Source organism: Ursus maritimus, unplaced genomic scaffold, assembly GCF_017311325.1.
Source record: "Ursus maritimus isolate PB19 unplaced genomic scaffold, ASM1731132v1 scaffold_5, whole genome shotgun sequence".
Taxonomy (NCBI): Eukaryota; Metazoa; Chordata; class Mammalia; order Carnivora; family Ursidae; genus Ursus; species Ursus maritimus.
In genome coordinates, this window is record NW_024426663.1 from 51165682 (window position 1) to 51189923 (window position 24242).

At 43.4% G+C, this 24242-nt stretch overlaps 1 protein-coding gene across 2 annotated transcripts in view; it reads right to left on the minus strand.

Annotated features, from left to right (window-relative positions):
* The window catches only part of ARHGAP26 (Rho GTPase activating protein 26), a 413878-nt gene that overhangs the window by 7778 nt on the left and 381858 nt on the right, over positions 1–24242 (minus strand). Inside the window, exons 21-22 of one of the 2 annotated variants that reach the window (XM_040622289.1) lie at positions 12667–12942; positions 6855–6946 (exon numbers count right to left, since the gene is read on the minus strand). In XM_040622289.1, the coding sequence (XP_040478223.1) occupies positions 6855–6946; positions 12667–12942 (368 nt within the window). The remainder of the gene's footprint in view (positions 1–6854; positions 6947–12666; positions 12943–24242) is intronic. The other variant, XM_040622290.1, reaches the window with a different exon arrangement.

Sequence of the window (24242 nt, forward strand, 5' to 3'; positions counted from 1 at the left end):
TAATTTATAGCAGAGCCCCTAGTTGAATTGTTACTCCACCAGATACATGGATTTCCTCACTTTCAGACATTCTCCCTTCCTGGCCAGCTGTTCAAACACAGCTCAGGTGCTGAGGTGGTAACGTCTACAAACATTAAAAATGGAATTTGCAGAATAAGGGAAGAGTGAGAGGGGATAAAGGAGGCCCTCCACATTGACAAACAAGAGCCATGTCACAGGAGATGGCAGGTGACAATGTAGCCCTCAGGTTAGACTGTAGACTCACAGGGGTCTTCAATCCGGGTTCATTAAGGCCTGGTAGCAGGCCATCCATATCACCTGGATGCTTATTAAAACTGCAGAGTCCTGGACCCTGAGGCATCTCTAGGAGTGAGACCCACGGATCTCTATTTTTAACTCATTCAAAGAAAGGTAAGGATTATGACTTTCCTGTGCCCAAATGCCTCTGTAACGAGGGTGGTGATAAGAAAATGCAAATTCTCATTCACTGATGGAGGAGGGAGGCAACATCAGATGTCCTCCCCACTTCTGTTGTCTTCTGTTTCCTGTCCTCCCACATCATGGCTCAGCTGTAGCCCTACTTCCTTCATAAATACCGGCATGGAATCCAGTCTACCTGTTCCCTCTTTTCTCCAAACTCCTGGAATTCTCATGGTACATTCTGCACATTGTTTATGGGTCCTATTAATGCTGTTCAAATGTGTTAAGTTTTGCTCCTCCTGCCCTTTTTAAAGACATTTCAGTCTGCACTGTCTCACCCAATGACTCCCCTCTGCCTGGTGAATTATGACGGAAGCTAACACTTAGATAGTGACTGGGAAGCAGCCAATGGGCTCAGAGCTTTACACATCTATCACTTTATTTGATCTTAGAGATCCTAGCTTGTACTTTACTATCTGTACTTTACAGATGAGAAAATTCAGGCTCAGAAAGGTAATTTATTTTGTGTGGGATCACAATGGTAGAACTAGAATTTGAACCCAGCTTGTTTGACTCCAGAGACCAAGCCTAAGTGGTGGGCTTTCGGCTAAATGCTTTGCCTGCCTCATCTCCTTTCATCTTCGGAATGACTCTGGAGTTGATTCTGCTGTTATCCTCATTTTATAGTTGAGAAACTGAGGTTCAGAGAGGTTAAGCATCTTGCCCAATACTACACAGCTGGTGGGTGATGAAGGTGGATCTGAACCCAGGACATCTGACCCCAGAGTCTGTGGTCTAACCACTACTGCTTTTGCCGAGCTCAATGCTTTGGACATCATCGATGCTCATAAGTACTTGCTGAGCTGAACTGAGCCAGTGTCCAACTTTCTGAATTGCACCAATGTCCAATGTGCTATATAAACATACAGAGTGTTTCCGTGAGTTGCCCAGGCAGCTCTCCAGCCCAACAAGCATCTAATATAAGCTGCTGCTGACATGGATGTGCTTCCTGCCAACCACTTTCTCTCAGCTCCAGCCATACATACTCCATACACCCTTGTATACACAACTCATGCTCTCTCCTTCCCCTCTCTCGCTGTGGACGAGGAGCAAGCATGTGACTACGGTCTCTAATGGCTGACTGTTCCAAAGGGAAGAAGCACTGGCTGGAAGAGGCCCAGACCCTCGTGGAGCTGAATACATTTACTCATTTAACAAGCATTTATTAAGTATCTACCCTGTGCCAGACACTGTGCTAGGGGACCTTGCACACAGTACAGAGCAAGCAGAAAGATTCTGCTTTCAGATAGCGGCAATATATTAATAAATAAGCACATAATTTTAGGGAGTGATGACGGAAGAGACAGAGACTGCGATAGGGATGTGGGTATGGGGAGGAGCTCAAAAAGCTAAAACCTAAAGGATCTAAAGGAGCTAGCCAGGCAGTGGATACTGCAAGTGCAAAGGCCCTAACTAAGGTGGTGAAAAGCTTGGTGTGATTTCAGAACACTGGTCTGCAAATTTTTCTCAAACAGCCAGGTCGTAAATGTGTGTCTCTACTCAATTGTGCCATTGTAGCTCCATAGATTATATGGAGACAAAGGGCATGGGAGGTTATGTTCCAATAAAACTTTATTTACAAAAACAGGCAGCGGGCTGGATTTGACAGGTCATAGTTTGCTGACCCTCACTGAGAACATAGGGAAGGCCTGTGAGGCTGCAGTGAATCAAGTGGGGAAGGGAGGGCCGGGGGCAGAAGCTAGACTGTGGAGGCACTCATCGATAATTCTAGGAGGAATAGGATTCCAGGAGTATGTGAAGCAGAATAACATGATGTGCTTCTCAAACATCACTCTGGCTGCTGCATAGGGAATGGCTTGTGGGAACAAGAGTGGACATGACAACTATGTAGGCAGCTGGTGGAAACACCTGGGTGAAAGATAGAGGTGGCTTGGGTTTGTGTTTGGATTTGGCAGTAGAGATGGCTGGGGAATCCAAAAGACTCCACAGAGGACCTCCCCCCATAGCCCCACTGGTGGAGTAGCTCGGTGGCCCCCTGGGAGGATGTTCTCTATCTGCAAAGGAAACCCGGGGCAGCCCTGCCTTGCACTCATGCTGTACCCCATATCCTGGGAATGAATGGATCCAGCCCACCTCAAATCTTGATGGAAGTATCCCAAGAACCCAATTTTAGTGAATACCATGTGAATTTTCCAGGTATCACTAATCACACTGCCATAAAATGACTAATGTTCCTGGGAACACAAGTTATTTCTCTTTCCAGTTACTATCTGAGGTGCTCCCGGTGAAATGGGCTATTTCCTAGTAGACTGGCAAAGGCTGACAGTGGAGTTATTTCCAAGTATTGCACATCCATTCCCCCCTGCACAAAGTCCAAAAGCTGACTGAGCAGCCATCCCAGATTCACAGCACAGGCCCCTGGAATCCAAAGGCTTGGAGGGATTAATCATTATGAAATAACAGAGTTTCCCCTCAAGGTTCCCCTCCCTCTTCTTCCTCCTTATACATTCTTCTTGATCCTGAAAAAGACAGCACACAGGAACTCTCTAAGCCTGTCATTAAGAAACTTTCTTCCTATTGGTCTGATGATTTAATCTGATGGCTACACAGCATCCAGCTTAAACAGCTCTTACCTGATGTCTCCAGAAAGAAACTAGCAAGAGACAGAACAAGGAAAATGATCTTCCTGCCTAAGGTGCTAACAGCTTTTTCTTCCCTAACGCCTGATTTCTCCAATGGAGGTGCAGGGAGGGGGAAAATGGGGTATATGTAGCATTTTCTAAGAATCACCACAAAAAGTGTATTCATGGGGCACCTGGATGGCTCAGTCAGTTCAGCATCCGACTTTTGGTTTCAGCTCAGGATGTGATCTCAGGGTCGGTCGTGGGATCAAGCCTGGTGTCGGGCTCCTTGCTCAGTGGGGAGTCTGCTTGGGATTCTCTCTCTCTGCCTCTGCCCCTCCCCCCACTCGTGTGCTCTCTCTCTAAAATAAATAAATAAATCTTTAAAAAGTGGATTCACATTTTGTCAGCTCCTTCTTTGACTGCAGTTCAGTCAACACTGAGAGGTGTTTTCTTTGTAGTTTCCTTTTGCCTTTTGCTCTTCAGGGAATCTGAAAAGGCATTCCTGGTTAAAAACAAACTAGTGTCAGTGACCTCTGCCATGACTCCCAGAGACCACAGGAAGGCGTGGATAAGGCCTCTGACTCATTAAACCAAACCTCTTTCCTGCTCTCCTTTATCATTATAGGATTTATGATGATGACCAAGTTGTGTGGTGCGCGCAGCCCCAGGACCTGCTAGGCAGAGCACCCTGTGGGGAAGGAAAGGGATTGGCAGTGAAAACTCACCTAGGTTTCTTTTCCTTTCTTTTTGGTTAGCTACTTAAGCTACTGCAAAAAGGAGACTTAAAAAGGTGGGAATGTGACATGAAGCAACCCCTTCAACTGTTTACTGACTTACTGTGTGATCCAGCAGTCCCCCCACCCTCACCCAGGTCTATCACCAAGAGACCTGAAAATGCAGGTCCTCACAAAAATCTGTACATGCGTGTTTACTGCCGTATTGCTCCTAACAGCCAATAAGTGGAAATAATCAAAATGCCATTTTAACTGACAAGCAGATGAATAAAATGTGGTATATCCACACAAGGGAAGACTACCCAGCAATACAAAGGAAAGAAGTCCTGATGTGCGCTCCAACAGGGATGAACCTTGACAATACTATGCTAGGTGGAAGCAGCCAGTCACAAAGACCACATACTGTGTAATTCCATTTATATGAAATACCCAGGGCAGGCAAATAGATAATGACAGAAGGTAGATGAGTGGTTCCCTGGGCTGAATGGAGCAGGACTGGGGGTAAATAGAGTATGGCTGCTAAAGGCTACAGGGTTTCTTTGGGGGTGATGACGATATTCTGAAATTAGATAGTAGTGATGGTTGCCCAACTCTGAATATACTAAAAACCATGGATTGTACATTTTAAATGGGCAAATTGTATGGTATGTGGGTATCTCAATAAAGTTGTTTAAAAAAAAACGGAAGAGGGCTGCACTGAAAAAAAGGAGTCACATACAAGATACACACATAATACACATACCTTCTGAGAGTTTAGACCAAGTTTGCCCCTAAGATCAGGGGTCCTCTGTGCAGTCACAGTGAATAGCTGATAGGAACATGACAGTCCCTTGCCCCCAGGAGCAGTGAATTGCGGTTCAGAGGACAGACTTTAAATGCTGGATTCACCTGTAAATGTGGGAATGTCTCAAATCCTGCTCATCTCTAGGCAGAAGGCCCGCCCCTGCTGGCAGAGCAGGACACAGAAGGCCTGCATGCAGCCCACGCGGGTTTGTCTGCTGAGAACACTGAGCCATGTTATGGCTGGGCTGGGATTCCATCACATGGGCCTATTCGGGCACAGCACACTTGTCAGTGACATGGCTCTGGACAGCCTTCAGTGGACCCACATCACCTCAGCTCTGCCAGGGCTGAATGCTCTAGCTGCTGACAGGAGAGGCAGATGGGCTGGCTGGCTGTGCACTTGGGTATAAAAAGCACCCAAATGAAAGTTAATGGAGCAAAGGTTTAAGGACAGTGCTTTTGGGGTTTAGAGAACCGTAAAAGAGGACGTGAGCCCAGCAGGCCACATACAGTTATGAGCTTGCCCTTGCCCCTGCTGGCTGAGAAGGTCTAAGTGTGACCTAGGAATCCCCCAGGTGCTCTGTGACCTGTTCCCCATTCTGTCTCCCCATGCCTAATTATTAGCTCTGCAACGTTGAATGCAGGGCCTGGGCACACAGGGGGCTGCCCCTTTCCATGGGGATGCACTCAATGCTGTCCCCAGGAGTCCATCTCTGCTCTGGCTTAAAGGCTGCTACAGATAGCCGGGACTCAGAGAGTCAAGGTGCAGTACCTACTGCCCAGTCAAGAGCCAGGCCTGTGTTATAGGAGGGACAAATATAAAAGGGTCACCGTCAACTATCGGAACATCAGGCTCTGAGAGGGGCATAATGATGGCGATCATCATCATGATAATAATAACACCGAATGCTTAATGTGTTGAGTACTATCTTAAATACATGATGTGCACCAATGCAATTCTCCCCCACAACCCTCTTATCTTTATGTGACAGAGGACAGAACTGAGGCACAGAGAGGTTGCTGGAGTTCACACAGAAGCAGGTGGTCAAGCCAGGACTTGCGCTTTGGTGGCCTGAATCTAGAGCTCAGGCACTCAAGGTGGGGGCCTTGGCTGCCCTGTATTTCTGGCTCTCAAGCAGGTGGCAGGAGGTGTGACCTAGGCCAAAGTGGGGCATTCAGCCCTGAAGGGGAACACTTGGGCAACATGCACTCAGCCCTGCTCAGGAACTTTGCCACCACCCCATCAGATGTCGAGAAGGCAGCCCCAGAAAATGTCCACTTCCTGAAGTCAGGAAGCTGCTTTGGGTTTCTCCTGTGGGCAAAACAAAGCACCCTTTCACCCAAGGATCCGGAAAGATTAACCCCAAAGGAGAACTTCATCTGGCAAAAATCTCAGCTACTACAGAGACTCTGGCTTTTTCCCAGAATCCTGATTTTTCTCTCAGGTAAATGATAAGTTATGACAAATTATGACATCAACACTCACTTTAAAAAATACTACCTTTTCCTTTTGTTACAGAGGAAAACAAACAAAAAACAACAGGAAAAAGGTACATCAAGTAAGACTGGTTCCCAGTCCTACAGTGCAGGTGCCCTGAATCCATTTTCCCACAGGCTACTCCAGCAGGACAGCTGGAAGTATTCGGGGAGATGGCACTGAGGAAGTCTACTCGACACTCCCAACCGTCAGCGGGAGGACAAGCAGGCCTGCAGGGAGGCGCACTGACTCCGAGCTTGTCCCGTGCCCCGCTAGCCTAGAAATATGCTTCCCCTACTATGGAGAGTGAATGCCACTGAACCCAAGAGGAAGAGAGGCACAGAACGTGTGCCCCAGTCTCCACACAGAGCTGACCACTTGCAGGATCCCTGTTCTCTGCTCTGCTGTCTCCTATCCTCTGTCCAGCCCCCAGCCCCCAGCCCCTCAAAGCCACTGCCAAGTGCTGGGCGGAGCTCTGTCCAGGTACACAATCACCTTTCATGTCCAATACTGCTCCATGAGGCCGCGTCTGTCAAAATGCAGACTTCAGTACACTGTCCACTCTTGACAGTGCCTCCAGAAATCCTGCCGCTACTCTCTTATTTTGGGGAAAGACCCCACCAAACACACACACACACACACACACACACACACACACACACACACACTTCTTTTCAGTCTTACCCATTCAAGTGAGACTGTATTTTTTTTGGGGGGGTAGGAACTTTGAAAAATGCAGTTATGTATTTGCTCCCCCACCCCTTCCATAGCTCTGCAAGGGGATGAGAAACTCACCATTGTCGAAGACCGTGCCTGCTGTGAACGAGAGTTCTGAGTCATGTTCAGCTTTGCAGGCATATAAGGCTTTCGCCTTCCGGAATGGTGTGCTGTGTGAAAACAGGAGTTTATTTAGCAGTATTTTTAAACCTTCTGAAAGCCCCAGATATTTAATCTCTCCTCTTCCCTTTCCCTGCAAGCCACCTCGTTGTCTCTTGCGGCAACAGCCTGACAAGGTAGCCAGATGGCAAAACATGAGGTGGAAAAGTTGCAAAGGTCACCAGAGAAAAATGAGAATTATTCAGAGAAAAGCCATAAGCCCCGAGAAACCACACTTCTTGTGGAGTCACCTTGTGCCATGTGAAACTCTGCCTAGAAGTTATGACACCTGAACAGTGGGAGCACAGGCTGGGACCCATTTTTGGAGCAGGAGTAGTTTGGGAAAAGGGGCGGGGGCAGGAAAGAGCTTCCTTAGCTGCTCTGGAGAACACTCCCAACAGACGTTATTGAAAACTGGCAATGCTCAGTGAGTCAAAAAGGAGAAATTCTAACAAAGCCATGTTTCGGCTCTAGGTCATGGGCTGACATTCTCTCTTCCAGATGTTACTTATTTCTCATTGGGCTGGTGGAGCAGGATTCCAGAGCTGGAACTCCCGGACCCCCAGGGTAGGGCAGGGAATAGATAAGTTGTGTGTATGAGTACTTACATGAATGTGTGTGGGGAGTGTGGGGAGGAAGAAGGGAGAGGGAACATGACGTATATATGTGCATCAAAATCATTTTTGAAAAGCTCTCAAAGTGACTCTAGCATGCAACGAGAGCTAAGAACCACCGTTCTAGAGCAGGGGTTGGCAAACTCTTGCTGTAATTGGCCTAGCAGTGAATATTCTAGGCTTTGTGGGCTTTACCGTCTCTGTGGCAATTACTCGGCTCTGCCTTGTGGCATAAGAGCAGCCATAGACAACATGTAAATGAATTTGTATGACTGCGTTCCATCAAAACTTTACTTAGAAAAAACCGGTGGTAGGCTGGACTTGACCCAAGGTCCATAGATTGCTAAGCCATGCTCTAAAGAGTAAATTTTAAGAACTGGTAAATCCTATTACCCTCTGTCAATTTTTGCTTTGATATCCAAATAGTTCCAAATGATCTATGGACTTCTCGAGAGTCACAAGACAAATGACATTTAACGGTCAGAAGCTGGCTCTTTATTTGCTAAAAGTAATCTCTTCTAACTCTGAGCCCTCTGAGGAAGCACATTTAGGGGCTCCAAGGCAGAAAAACAAAAGAGCAAGTAGGTCCTCCAGGTTAAACCATTATTCCAGGGAGATACTATTACGTTAGCTTCATTTGACTAACAGAAAGCCTCCAGGAGCCAGTGATGCTAAACGCCCTGTGGCTCACGGATTTCTAGTGGCCAAATGAGATTAAGCTGAGGAAGGGCTAGTCTTAGTTAAGCCCAGACAAAATCAGAAGAGGCAGGGGTCTTGGGTCATTATGGAACTGTTATTTCTCAGAGTCACCAAATCCAGCTTCCCTTTGAGAAAGAGGAGCCACGGATGGATGGGTGGACACTTATACTGGGATCAGGCATCTAGAACGTCTAATCTTGGATCCATGGAAACTGAAGGAAAGACAGTTTAAAAGTTCTGTTGTGCACAATGATCACAATAAATGATTATCCAGAGTTTGTTGCTGGGCATAGTTTACTGTTCTTTTCTCTGATCTTCTAGTGGCTAACAGATGATGGCCAGGTGGGAGAAAATTGGGAAGGTGGAAGAAAATGAAGTAGATCTGCTTGAACGAATGAAGGAAAGAAGAGCCATCAGAATTCATGAGCTTTAAGTAGAAAACAGTTCTGGGATAATTGTCATTAAAGTCAGAATACAGTTCTGCACCGGCGGCATGTTCTGTGATCTAACTAAACGAAGTCTCCATGTTGTCGGCAAGTGCCAAACATTCATTGTGCAACTTTTCCATGGAGGGCAAAATAGTTTGTTTTTGTTTTTGAGGGAGTGGGAGCTGAGAGGAGGAGTTGGCTGGTTGTAAAAGGTGATAAAATAGCCCAAACCCCAAACTGGCAGGCAAGGAGAGCCTGGGAGGTGGAAGGAGAATCCATCTGACACTAGCCAAGGTCACTGTTCCCAGATGATAGGGCACAGCGGGTGGGCAGAGACCAGGGTTGAGAAAAATCAAAGATGAGGGTAAGATCATCTGAGGCAAGGCTCCTCCAACTGGATTTTCATAGAGGTTACTTATTAACTTCATTAAATAAAGGAAATGGGGCAAAATGGGCAAACCAGGGAAGCCAAGGCGGGGGAGGGGGGTTATCTAGCAGGAATCAAGCAGAGGAAATGGTCTCAGGTGCTGAAGTTTCTCATTCAAGAGCAGTAAATTTTCCACTAATGTTAGGCTTCTGGAATTGAATCACATGACAATAAAATAACCCATTAAAAATAAAAACAAAGTTCAGGAAAGGGTCTTGCTCTTTTCTAAGATTAACAGGTGACTGACCATCTTTAAGAGGGTCTTTTCCCCTGAGACCTCCTCCTATTCCTGTTCCCCAGGACCAGGTTGCCAAATAAAGTACAGGACACCTAGTTAAATTAGAATTTCAGATCAATGAGAAATGCTTTTGTAGTAGAAGTATGTCCCAAATACTATATGGGACATACTTATAGTAAGAAAAATCATTTGCTGTTTATCTACCATTCAGATGTAACTAAATATTCTGTATTTTCATTTTATTTGCTAAACATTTGCTAAACCTGGCAACTCTATTGGGGGGAAGTCTTATTTTTTTTAAAGTTTGTCAGCCCAACAGGTGCAGAGTCCTATGCTATATTCGCTCTCAAAAGCCCCAGCAGTTTGCTTTAGGTAGGGTTCCTACCAAAACAGATCCTGTTGGCACAGAGGTTGTGTTTGTAGGCTTTGGCTCTGACTAAAAAAAATTTAAAATTCCCACCAAGCATCCTTGGCTCTCTAGCTCCCCATTCTCTGCAGTGCATCTCAATGCTGGACACAGAGGGCCTGAGGTGCCTTCAGCTGCTCCTGAAGCAGTGCCCTTCAGACCTCAGCTGGCCTTCAAGGGCATGAACAAGTTTGGAACCTTCTGCTGGTTCATTTTTAATTTTCGCCTCTGAGCATGGCACATGGCCAGGAAAGCACTCAGAGGAGCTTCCCTCAAATGCCCTTGCAAACCTTGCAAAATGACGACCCACTGTCCATCAGATGACACTACAGGGAGGTGGGGCCAGCTAGACTGGCAGGATGCAACAGCTTGATCAGGACCACTGTGTAAAGGGAAGTTATGGTTTAGCGGCTGGGAGCTTCTCCAGGGGTGACAGGAAAGGGAAATGTGAAGGGAATATGCCTCTACGAACCTTCCTCTGTTGTGCTATCAAAGGCATCTTCCTTCCTGAGTTTGAACTAACAAGGACTAAAAATGCTTGGAAGGGGGGAGAGGGAGTCATTTCCAGAGGAGACATTATGTAGAAGTTCAGGGGACCATTTATTAGGTCTAATTAAGTATTTACTTTTAAAAGCTCTGCCAGGGGAAGGAAATTTGAAGCTTCACACTCTGGAAGTGGATTTGGGGGCAAGGCCCCACTGGACCTGAACAACAGATACACCCTCACCTCTTAGCTGCATACCACAACGGCAATTAGGGGATTTTAATCCTCTGTTGGCTAGGTCTGATGGTCTAGCTCCCGGCAGGGTCTCTATCTGTGCTCACCTTGGCTCTGTGACAGATGATTCCAAGCCCTAGTCTGCCTTTCCTATTTCAAAATGGCAGATTCCTAAAGTGCTGTGGAATAGCGTCATCCAAATGGTGCTATTTTAATGATGGCCAGAGTGGGCAGTACTGAATAACCATGACCCCACTAGGGTGGCGCCTACCTACCCTACCATAACCTACCCTACTAGGGTAGCAGATCCTATTGCCACTGTGCTCTGCCAACCATGAAATACTTTGGGAGATAGAAAGGAGTAGCTAAAGAAAAACACCCTGAAAATATGTTTGGTGATGGAAGGGAGTACAGAAGTGGAGCTACTGGACAGGCAACGTGCCTCCAAACTCAGAGACACAAAAAAATAAATACCCTCAAAGTAGAGAATATGTTCAGTTTTTTACCTGAATGATTCTACCATCCTGAGTCCCCCAGCCCATTCTGTTCAAGGGACCAGTGTTTTGAAGATTTTACTTCCCTTTGTTCAAAATGAAGGAAACACATTCTGCTAATAACCAAGCCTCTCCTAAGTGTAGTGAGGCATATTGGAAGGTGACGGTAGTTTGCTCTGGTTCAGGTCTTCATGGGGCAATGAGTGATCGAACGGCTCTGGTTAGATCCATGCCATATCTTGCGTCCTAGAAAGTTAACGTCTCCCAAAGTGCCCAATATGTCTAAGAAATAATGAGGAAATAACTTGAGTGTCAGAAAAATATGATCTGAATTTTAACCTTATTCCCAGGTGTGTGGGGGGGATAAAAGAGCATATGGAAAAGCTATCTTTCCCACCTTCCAGCACAAAGCTAGATAGAAAACCAGGAAGTGTAGGCCAGGCTCTGGGGCTGGGAGTGGTATGGAACCTTAGGTTTGGGGGCACCCATATGTTTGGAGGAAAGAGTCCTGAGTTGAGGACAAGAAGTCCTGAATTCTGGAAGGGCTCTCATCCACTGGTGTGACTGTGCAGTCCACTCTCTGTGCCTTAGTTTTCTTTCTCTATAAGACGGTTCAGGCCATTTCTCCCCTCATTCTCACAGGACGATAGAATGCAATGATAGACTGGAAAGTACCTGGAGGAGAATAAACTAATATATACATCTGTATATATAAATAACATGGGTTTTCTTTTTTTTTAAAGTGAGACTCAGTGTTATAAATTATTTAAGCCTCTCTGCTGGACCCATCCTTCAGAAACAAACAAACAAACAAACAGCTATGAGAAAAAGATGGACAAGAAAATACTGTCAAGGCTCCAAACGCTCATGATGCTTTATAATCGGGCTCTACATTTTGGTTGTCTGCAAGCAGAGACTAAGTTTGGGAGAGACACAGGCTTAGGATCTACATAGCAGAGAGATTATGCAGGGGATCTTTATTAATTGATTCTTTTTTTGGATTTAAGTAGCTTCAAAAAACTTCAAAAAATTAAATAGCTTTAAAAAACTTTAAAGAAAAGTTTAAAGAAGTGCAAAGAATTAAGTCTAGACATCCTCAAACCAGAGGAGAGGAACTAGATCAACTCTGAGAAAGAGGTGCTACCTATTCCCATGAGTGTTAAGGGTCCATGCTGCATGGAGATGGGAGATTGGAGCACAGAGAGCAAGGAGGCAGCCGTGACGATTTAAAGAGACACCGCTTCACATCTCCATGCTTTATTCTGTTACATTCGTTTCTCTCTCACGTCTCTGGTCTTAGCAACTAGGTGTCAGTGCTAATGGCCAATAGTTCAACCCTACAAATAAATGCTGCCTGATGCTACCTGATAAAAATGAGGGAAGAAAAGGCTAGTACGTGTCTCAGCACTGTTCCCTCTGATATTATCTTATACCAAAGCACAGAGAAAGCTCCATGATTCAGAGAACAATCCAAGCAGGGGCCTATCCAGGAGGCACTCTTTCCCCAAACTCCAGGCACCACGGATTCAGAAACTGGAGGAAGGGTTCAGAAAGACGTGGAAAACGTCATGCTGGCTCATGCACATGGTCCCTCCCAGCTTCGATCTCTTAGGCTGGAATCACAGGAGGGCAGAGGATAGCCACCCCCATTGTCCCTGACCGGCTTTGGATAAACAGGAATAGATCGGTCATCATCCGTGATTTTACCTGGAGTCTTCGCGAACCGCTTCTTCTGGCCTGTCAAAAAGCAAGTGCAGGTTTGGATGGCGGGGAACAAAGTTGACGAGGAGGCTGAACACTGCATGAAGAGAGGACCAAGCCAATGAGAGAGCAACGGCAGCAACAGAAAACCAAACAAACCCTGCAACAGACCTGATGGGGGATGAGTCGCTGGACGTGGATGAGGTGGGCATAGGGCTGGATGGCGCCGAGAACATGGGCCAAGATGGCGAGAGGGGTGAAGTTGGGCTTGGATTCGGGGGGCTGCAAGACAGAACAACCAGAAAACTTGTCAGCACACAGGGAAACCACAATGGGAGCACGAGGTTCATGGGAGGCCAAATGATGGGGAGCCGGAGCAGACGAGGAGCACTGAAACCCAGGCTGTGTCATCAGTGCCAAGTCACATTTCTCCAGGCCAGACCTCGGTGTTTTCCAAGTAGCGCCTGTTCCGCAATTCCTTGGAGTATTAAGGAGCCTCTTTGCCCTGCAGAACAGCTGCTTTCTAGGTCACAGGAGCTTCTTCGATGGTGTCCACTGTGTCCTTGCCCACTGGTGGAAGATGCCCTGGGCCCACGTATGTGAGCTCCCACTTGTTCCCCAGCACCAGCTCATCTGGGGCAGGGCTAGCTTCTGAGAGGCCTTCAGCTTCCACTGCTGTGTGAGTGTTTTTAAAGTTGGGTCTCAGCAAAAATGACCATTTTTCTGGGCCACACGGGCCATTCAGCCAGAAAACAATTTCCTGTTTACATTTTTAACTAAATGGGCCGTGTGCCATTGGAGACTCAGAGAAGAACTGCATCAGAAATACGATAGCGGATGGAGGACGGGTCAGGACGCACACCTCTCAGGAGAGGGCATGCAATCACTCACAGCACTGTGGTTCCTCTGAGCTTTGCTTTCCAGGCCTGCCCTTTCTCTTTTCATGGATTTTGGGCATTGCGATGCTCTAAGAAAAAGCCCCACAGGGAAGGCAATGAAAAAAATGAGGAACTGAAACCTTAAATCTGTCATTTTGTTCTTTGATGGGTAGCTGATCAAAAGTTTGCAGAGGAAAGGTTAAAATTACTCACTAAAATACAGCTTGTGACTTTTAACTGGTCATGCTAGCCCTTTGACTTATTTCTACAAATTACACAAACATCTTAGCAACTCCATAAAATCACATTAAATCATAGATAGTGCAAAGACCAATGACTGAGAAAACAATGTGGAAATCACGCAGCCACAACACCACCTGCAGTCCTGAGCCTCAGCCGACTGCTGGAATGTTTGATCCAAGCACTTTATAGAGGTGAAAATGACAGCAACCATTTCCAGTGCAACAGACTTTCTAAACATAGTGGGATTTACCAAGAACACATAAATGTTCCACTTAATGGGCCATTCTCAATTCAGAGATGAGACCTAATAATGGTGCTAATTATCTATGGTTGTAACATGCATTCTCATGGAAATATACAGTAAAAACCCATCACATGAGTTCATCAGAAATCCACAGACTAAATGAATAAGACACTTATGTAATGCTATTATGTGCCTTATATTTCTAGAACATAAATTCTACAACGGCAGGGATTTTTGTCCATTTTGTTTACTGATCTATCTCCAATGCCTAAAATAGTGCCTGTAAGTATTCAAGAAATAATTACTGAGTAAGTAAATGAATAAATCTCATTTAACTTACCCAACAAGCCAAGACGCACAATACGATTCTTATTTCACAGATGTGGAAACTTGGGGCCAATTTGAGGCTTGCCTGTAAGTGACAGGGCCAAGGTTCAGACCCCGATCCCCTGGTCCATTACAGTGTCCTGCCTCTAGGGCAGCAGGACTGGCTCTGTTCCTTTATGCTGTGCCAAGCTTCTTTATAGACCCAGCCATAGCACTAGAAGCCTTCTTAACCACTGATTTATGAGTTTCCTTTAGATGCCTGCCACATTTGCAAAGGAAAACAGGAATGTAGCAACAGACAGACTCAATAAGACTCAACACATTGTAAATTCCCTAATTTTGCCTCCAGTCTTCTCTCTGGTAGATTCACATAGCAGATGGAATTCATATAATACAAGAGATTAAATTAGAAGAGTATGGCTTTTTTCTCTTTTTCTCAAATAATCTAGCAAAGACAAGCTACTGAGCACACTGTTGATCAAACACAATAAACAAATACAATTTAGCATTTGCCAAGGCCCCTAACCTCAAGAGTTCCCAACGTATTTAACAAGATCAGACAGACCAGAAACCAACTATAACATAAGGCAGTAAGATTTGGCAGCTGAGGGATAGTAAAAGTTACTCTCTTATTAGTTGAATACCTGCTCCCACTTGACTCTGCCTCGAGTCCTGGGAGAAAGTGCTGCCTCATTTTAGCCATGCAGTCCTCGCTTTCTTCTGTAGCTGCAGCTGGTAAGCAAGACCCTGCTTTTTCAGGCCTCTCCCCACAACCCTCCCCTCTTGATACTGACCTAGTAGGCAAGGCCTGGCCATGACTTCCAAACTGCGGCCCAGCCCAGGAACCCGAGCTCTGACCAGGGACAATTTGCAAGTTCAAGAGAGCAAGCAGCTCAGGCCAAGAGGCCTGAACTCATCTGTTCCTCTGGTCAGTGGTCAGCACAGGATAATTAAAAAGTCCTTAGGACTTTTTGTTTGTTTGTTTTCTTTTTTTCTTTTTAGTGGCTTTTATAAGTAGGAAACACCTCCAGCTTCCTATCTCATTTGTACAAGAATTATGCCTTTGGCTAAAGACATAGTTGGGGACATACCTCTATGAACACAATGTGGGTTCTGAATGTTTTTCACATCCTTGCATATCTAAGTGATTCTTGGCCAGTAGTACATGGCTGAAATTATCTGGGAGTGCGGTTGGAATTTCAGGGTATTTGAAACCATTATAAGAACTTACTCTTCAATCTCCATGTCAATTAATGTAGTATTGACTGTCATTTTTAACGACTGATAGAATTTCATTTGTTTGCTTGTGTTTTACTCATAGTAGTGACATCTATTTGCTACAAAATGACCACAATTCAAAATTTATGACTACTATATTTTAGTGTAGCAATAAAATGCACACTCCACAGTACTCTGATTTTTTTAAACTACTGATGGACTTACGCTTTTTATTCATTTGTGCTCAGAATCATGTCAATAAAACTCATGATCAACAATACTACAGAAGGTTTTTATTTAATGATGGATGTCTATAGCAAAAGAATGACAATAATATATAAATATTCCTCCAAGAAGCAAGGAGTACATTTTATTTTAGTTGTGATACAACTCAGAGTACAAAAATGTGGTAAATAAGATCACACGATGATGCTAATGGCCCAAGCCTGTATAATCTTTCATTCCTCTTCACTTCCAAAGTGTCTGGCTATAGCTTACTGAAAAATGACAATAGCAGACAAAAAAAATCTCACCCTTAAAAAACATTAAAACAAAACACACAAACAATAAAAGGTCAGTTTTGCTACTGGCTCTGAAGCTTCTATCATGATAATTCTCACTTTTCCTACTGAGGCCAAAGATAACAAATGACTAAAGTTAGGATAGGAGAAAATAATTTTGAACTACAATCTTAGCAGATGACCCCCTAAGGCCTCTCTACCATCCTCAGAGTCACACTGTGAGTATCTGAGCTGAGTGCCCCAGCACATTTTTCACTGCTGGGATTCTGCCAGTGCCCCACCACCCTCCTCTCCCCCTTTAAGGCCCAACTACAACAACAACAAGAGCTTAAACTTTAGCGTGGAATGAACACTTGCTGGTCTAGTTTGGATTCAACTGGAAGGCTTATATCAGCTTTAGTTTGCTGGTCGACAGTGTCCTCAAAAGGAGTCATACGGTCCCAGTCAGTCCTGTTGACATTCACTGGGCAGTGAAGAAAGAATGGTTTAGGAAGATAAGGCTCAAAGGCCTGGCAGCATGTTGGGCTGTGGCCAACAGTTCAAGTACAGTGTGTGGCATTATCATCAGCTTGACACCCTTCTGTGGTGACTCACTTGAATGATGGAACGTCTGGTGTACCAGCCAGGGCATGCCTGCCTTACTATGGACAGGGCTGCCCCAGCAGGTTCCCAATCTCATCATGGATGTGGCAGACGCGGGCTAGTCTCTACTCTATGGCTGTTAAAATCTGAGCTGGAGCAAGATGAGCAGTAAGCTGACCATTAAGAAGAAAGCGAATTTTTTAAGATTCTGATACTCAAAATTATAGATGGCCTTGTAGAGAATTGGAAAAATACCAAAAACCAAGAAAAAGCAATACAGTCATAATTTATAACCACTGGTAATCACTGCTAATATCTTGGCATATCTCCTCATTTTGGGAGGAATAAAACTACATACATAGTAGTCTGGTTTTTTTTTTTTTTTCCACTTAATAAAACATCTTCGAATGTCATTAAATAGCCTTTGCTATCATATTCTTAAAATGCTATGGGGTATTTTATCATATGGTATATACCCTGATTGATGCAACCTTTCTCTTATTGTGTATATTCAGATTATTATGCCCCTCTAGCTATTATAAATAGCGGTGCAACTCGCATCCTTGTTGAGGATCACTGAATGTATTCATTTCCTTAGCATAAATTCCTCGAAGTTAAATCAGTGGGTCAAAGGCTAGGAGTCTTTTTTAAGGGTATTGATACAGTCTAGCAAATAGCTTTGCAGAAAGGTTCTGCTGAACTGCATTCCTACCAACAATGCATGGGGGCTGTCCTTTCCCTCTCACTGTCACCCCAGGTGAAGGAAGCATCATAAAAAAAAATTAGACTTTTTTTTTTTTAAGTTGAAAAAGGTTACCTTGGGCTCTACTCTTTTTTTTTTTTTTTTTTTGAAGATTTTATTGATTTATTTGACAGAGACAGCGTAAGAGAGAACACAAGCAGGGGGAGTGGGAGAGGGAGAAGCAGGCTTCCCGCTGAGCAGGGAGCCTGATGCGGGGCTCAATCCCAAGGCCCTGGGATCATGACCCAAGCCGAAGGCAGACACTTAACGACTGAGACCCCAGGTGCCCCCCCTTGGGCTCTACTCTTTCCTAGCATTTCCAGTGACTTAAAAATGAATACAATTCCCTTCTCTTATTGTTTCCATCTGAAAGCAATGTTTAATTTTCCAAAGGGCATTCTGCCAAGAAGGTAGTATAGGGAAGGACTCAAGCAGACAGACAGAGAGACAGACAATGTCAACCTGGAGAGTTAGAGCCCTGGTCAAATGGTGTGGCTGATTCAAGAGAAAGTGGGAGTGGTGGACAGTCAGTCTATTCCGGGGCTCTTAAAGACAGGACTAAATAGGAGGGAGGAGGTACCCAAGAGTGTCTAGAAAGTCTTCTGCCAGGTGTGTACTATGGAGAAGTCAAAAAACTGGCATTTGCTCCTCTCTGCCAGGCACTGGACTGTGGTCTACAGCACAGGTTCCCAGTCATGTGTGTTGGGCCTGGGCAAGACCTGTGAGATCAGTAGCCCAGGGCTGACCTTAATGCACCATTAGTCCTCTCTTCTCAATTAGGTACAGAATAGGAAGGTGTTATTAAATCCAACAGGGAATGCTTGTCTTTACCCCCTCGCCCTTTCCTCCTATAATGAGAGGAGAAAATTCCACGAAAACCAATAAAATCCTATTTAATCTAATCCCAAATCAGTGAATTGTTCTTCCTTAGAAGATATCCCTTTATGTCTTGATTTAAGGTGCCATAAAAAAAGAAGGGATATCAAACCTCAGCCAAGGAAAGAGGGCCAAAAGGAATATTGATAAACTGGATAGTGGTGAATCAGAGCAAATGACACAAAAAATGATTTTAATTTGTTAAACAACTGACCACATATTCTTTACATGTGTCTGCTGAAGCTGTGACAACACAGAAATCCTAGATATGTCCCAACCTCATGAATTTTCAGCATGTGCTTGACAACCTAACAAAAGGAAAAACACACATGCCCCCGAGTTATATCATTCTGTGTTCTTTTAACTTTTACCAGGATGCACAATATTTAGATTCTTCCCCTCATCTAATGTATTTTAACGTGCATTTTTATCCTGACAATGGCAGAGTCCTGATTCTTACTTTAATTAGACAAAATGGTGAAATCCCCTGAAGGCCTTAGAAATTATAGGCAATCACTTTTACAATAGTTTTAAAATAATTTGCTTTTAAAATAGTTCAACTTATCTACAGGGTTGTAGTTCCGTTTTCTGGCTTTCTCAAACATTTCTGAAGCATAAATTTTGAACAAATTTTAAACTCAAACGGAGTGTGGTGGGAATGGCAAATAATTCCGTGATTCAGAATGGGAGAATATATTTGCAAATGATGCTACAGATAAAAGACTGGTATCCGAGATCTACAAAGAACTTCTCAAACTCAATACGTGAGAAACAAACAAATCATAAAATGGGCAGAAGATATGAACAGACACTTTTCCAATGATGACATACAAATGGCTAACAGACACATGAAAAAATGTTCAAAATCATTAGCCATCAGGGAAATTCAAATCAAACCCACACTAAGATACTACTTTATGCCAGTTAGAATGGCAAAAGTGGACAAGGCAAGAAACAACAATTCCTGGAGAGGATGTGGAGAAAGGGGATCCCTCCTACATTGTTGGTGGGAATGCAAATTGGTACAGCCACTCTGGAAAACAGTGTGGAGGTCCCTTAAAAAGTTAAAAATTGAGCTACCCTATGACCCAGCCATTGCACTACTGGGTATTTACCCCAAAGATACAGACGTAGTGAAGAGAAGGGCCATATGCACCCCAATGTTCATAGCAGCATTGTCCACAATAGCTAAATCGTGGAAGGAGCCGAGATGCCCTTCAACAAGTGACTGGATTAAGAAGCTGTGGTCCATATATACAATGGAATATTACTCAGCTATCAGAAAGAATGAGTTCTCAACATTTGCTGCAACATGGACGGCATTGGAGGAGATAATGCTAAGTGAAATAAGTCAAGCAGAGAAAGACAATTATCATATGGTTTCTCTCATCTATGGAACATAAGAACTAGGAAGATCGGTAGGGGAAGAAAGGGATAAAGAAAGGGGGGGTAATCAGAAGGGGGAATGAAGCATGAGAGCCTATGGACTCTGAGAAACAAACTGAGGGCTTCAGAGGGGAGGGGGGTGGGGGAATGGGATAGGCTGGTGATGGGTAGTAAGGAGGGCACGTATTGCATGGTGCACTGGGTGTTATATGCAACTAATGAATCATCGAACTTTACATCAGAAACCAGGGATGTACTGTATGGTGACTAACATAATATAATAAAAAAACATTAAAAAAAATTCCGTGATTCAAACAAAATTCAAAATCTTAGAATAGGGCATCTGTCATCCTTAAGGTTCTCCAAGTCAATAATTTGAAACTTTTCATGTATAATAATGCAGAAATGGGAGGCAGAAGGGAAAACTCTGGATTAGAAGTAAAGATGCCTGGACAACGGTTCCAGTTCAACTGCTCAATGCACAGGAAAAAAAACCTCAAGGGAAAGGACCAGTGAGGTTAAGAGGGCCAAATACCTTCCCTGTGCCACATGCTGCACAATACTGAATGCACAGAGTATTCTTTTCTGTTAAACCTGAGGGTAGCCCCTCAGGCTTTTTCAATACCACACTCCAGGTACATGAGAATTGGTTCTCATGCATTTACTCTCTTTCAACCGAAAAAAATCTCACAATTTATGAAGTTATTTGTAAAGAAAGGCTGAAGCATTTTGGGTCACTACAGAGAATGCATATGGCCACACTTGCTGTTTCAAAAGATTTGAACAGTTGCTGAGAAATCGCCAAACTTCCCTACTATCTTAAATTGAGTGCAGTACAATTGTTATTCTCTCTATAATGAAGACATCACAAAAGCAAATGCAGCCACTGTAATTTAAAAAGAGAAGGAAAGCAATAGTGCTGCCAGGTTCAATCTTCTACTGTCCTGAGGCATAGCTTAAGGCCACCATTCTAATGCTAGGGATGTTTAAACATTATTCTTAAAATAAATCTACAAGGAGGAAACTATACACCTCAGGGGATTGAGAACAGGGAACTGGGTGCACAAGGCATGGATTTAACATTTACTTTTTAATTTTATTTATACTGTTTTAAGTTTTTTTATCATGATTCTATATTATTTTGTAATAGTGGAAAGCACTCTTCTATAAATGACACTAGGATAATTAGATATCTGTATGGTAAAAGTAACACTTCATCTGTCCTTCATATCATACCTAACATATGATTTCCAGGTAGATTACAGATCCAAATGCCAAAAGCAAACAATAAAGGTTTTAGAAGAGAATAACTCTGGGAACTTGAGGTAGGAACATATCCAAGAGAGCCTATAAAGCAGTAACCATAAGGAAAATACAGATATACTCAACTACATTAAAATTAAGAACTTGTATTTATCAAAAGACATCATTAAAAGAGAGTAAAAAGGCAGCCTACAACATACAAATAAACAAAGGGCTCATAAGCAGACTACAAAGAACTCCTACTGATTAGTAAGAAACAGATAGAAAACCAAAGGGCAGATGAGCAAGCAACTTTAACAGGGACTTAAGAAGAGAAAATGTGGGATGCCTGGGTGGCTCAGTCGGTTAAGCACCTGTCTTTGGCTCAGGTCATGATCCCAGAGTCCTGGGATCAAGTTCCACATCACGCTCCTTGCTCAGTGGGGAGCCTGCTTCTCCCTCTGCCTGCTGCTCCCCCTGCTTGTGCTCTCTCTCTCTGACAAATAAAATCTTTAAAAAAAAGGGAGAGAGAAAATGCAAAAGAAAAAGTGCTTAACCTTGCTGTAATACAGGAAATGTAGATTAAAACCATAACGAGGTAGTTCTGCACAAATACCAGAGTGCCTAAACAGCTAACATCAAAATGTTGAAAACACCAAGTGGTTACAAGATGTGGAATGTCAGAACACTCCTACTTTGCTGGAGGAGGGATGGAAACTGCCACACCCACTTTGGACACTTTGGCTTCATCTGGTGAAGGTTAAGAGATCATCTTCTACGACCCAGCAGCTCCAGTCCCAGACATACACCCTCCAGCATGGCGTGTATGTGTGCCTCAGAAGGAATCCGTAAGAATGCAGCACAGCAAATTATTTGTAAAAGCAAAAACAAGAAACCCAGAAGTTCAGCAAAATAAGATTGGAGAACTAATTTTAGTATATTAATACAATAGTACACTCTACCATAATGAAAATAAATAAACTAATGACTAATTTTAACAAATCAATGAAGGACTCTGAAAACCACTGAACAAAGGAAGCCAGACATAATAAAACAAAATATTGTATTTTAGGGATGCTACAGTTGATCCTTATTATTTGCAGATTCTGTGTTTGTGAATTCATTTACTTGCTACAGTGTATTTGTAACCTCTGAATCAATACTCATGGTGCTTTCATGGTCATTTTTGTGGACACATGCAAAGCAATGAAACACCTGAGTCACTGTGAAGCACCCAATGTGCACAATGCCATCTGCGATGGAACGAAGGGTTGCTGGGGCCTTCTTGCTTCGATTCTCCAGAGTTTCTGAGTACAAGAAGGCCGTGATGTGCCTTATGGAGAAAACATGTGTTTAGTAAGATTTGTTCAGGCATGACTTACTATGCTGTTGGTCGTGAGTTCAACGGTAATGAATTGACAGATTGGTTGACAAAAATGTGGTAAAATGAGGGGCTCACAGGAACTTAACTCTGTACTTTCCCTAGGAATTGTGGTTCAGGTTTGCTAATTCAGTATTTGTATTGACTTTACTGAACATAACTACTGGAAGTAACAATGATCTGTATTTAAAAGACAAAAATACAAATAAAAAGATGGAAGTGATTACTATAAACATCGGATTAGTGATTTCCTTAGTTGGGGGCAGAGGACTAAGAGAAGGAAGGAGAAAGCAAGAGATGCGGACACTTCTGGGGTCTTGGTAGGGTTGTACTTCTTAACCCGGGTGTGATTAGGTAGGTGTTTTCTAAATGATAATTTGTTAAACCATACATTCATATTTCATGCACTTTTCTATAATAAAAAATATGTACAAATATATCTTTAAACATACCTATAAGACAGTAAGTATTATCAACATATTAATGGCACTCTGGATGATGACATTAAAAGTAATTTTTATTTTTTGTGCTTTGAAACTATTTTGCACATTTCCTATAGTTAATATGTTACGTTTAAAACCAAAAAACAAGTGTCACTAGTGAAAATGATCTCCCTAATCATTCAAATGGCAACTTTTATTCTCTGGAGGAGGGATGTTCAATAGAGGCAAAATGACAGTTCCATCCTTCTTGCACCAATCTGTGGTTTGGGTTGCATAATACAGTTGGCAGCTCTAACTGTTCACACTGTTTCTCTTCTTTTTTCAGTCAAATACAGTCAACAAATATTTACTAAGCATCTTCCATATGCAAGAACTAATTTTTCCATGCTGATCTCCTTACTGAGAAATGATGTTGGGTCCTCGAGAGACATTTTTATTTTGGTCAAGTTATTACAGTAAATCAATGGTGTCTTCCTTTCACCCGAGCACGGGGAAGTCAAATAGGACATCTCCAATGTCACATTTGAGTAAGCTGGACATGTTAACAACACGAGCTGAAAGTCATTGGCCATCTGGCATACTTTTCTATAAGGTCTGCCTGCAGGGAATATTTCCTGTTTGGACAGGCAGGAGGAAAAGGACGGAGAAGGATTGACTAAGAATCTCAATGTCCACTGCTGAAAACAAAGGAGTATCTAAAATTAGCAGTGGTGGCCCAGGATACTTCAGCTTAAAAGTAACCCTGGGGAAAGGAGATTCCCTGAATAAGAAGGCTGAAACATTTCACTATGTTCAGAACTCTCAGCGATAGAAAAAGCACTTCTGCTAAGGATAAGATTCAGGAAGATTAAGTTAAACTCCTGCAAGCCTACAAACCTTGGTCTGGATACCACGAAAGGCATGAGGCAGAGAGATAGGCAGAGATGAACTCTGGTGAAAAGGCCAACAGTCTCGGACTCTCTTTTTCTCCTCCCAAGCAAAGAGCTGACTTCCCTCTAATTCTACTGTTTATTCAATAGTCTAAACATGTGGAAAATTATTTCTGATTTGATTTCAACCCACTCAAACATCTTCTCTACCCCATTTATTACCTTCTATGCCTGGCCTTGCTCCTCTGGTGTGACCATGGACAAAATCTGCATTTTCCCCTGGACCACACTCAGTTTCCACAAAGGCTGGCTCAGGCTGCACAATGAAGGAGTGCAATCTCACTAGGCTTCATGCTGATTTTTGCCCCTTGCTCATTTGGTTCTGAGTTGCTTATTGACTTGACTGGAAAAAACTTTAAATGATTTTCCAGCAAAGTCACCCTTTCCAGTGGAAAAGAGAGTTTTAACATCTGTGCATAAAAACAAACTGAAGGAAAATGACTTCTATATTCTGCTCTAGTTCTTATACTCCAAAACCAAAAACCCACTGAGAAGTCAATGAAAATAGAAACAGCAAAACACCATTAATTATACTCCCACAAAACTTAAAAAAAAAAAAAAATATATATA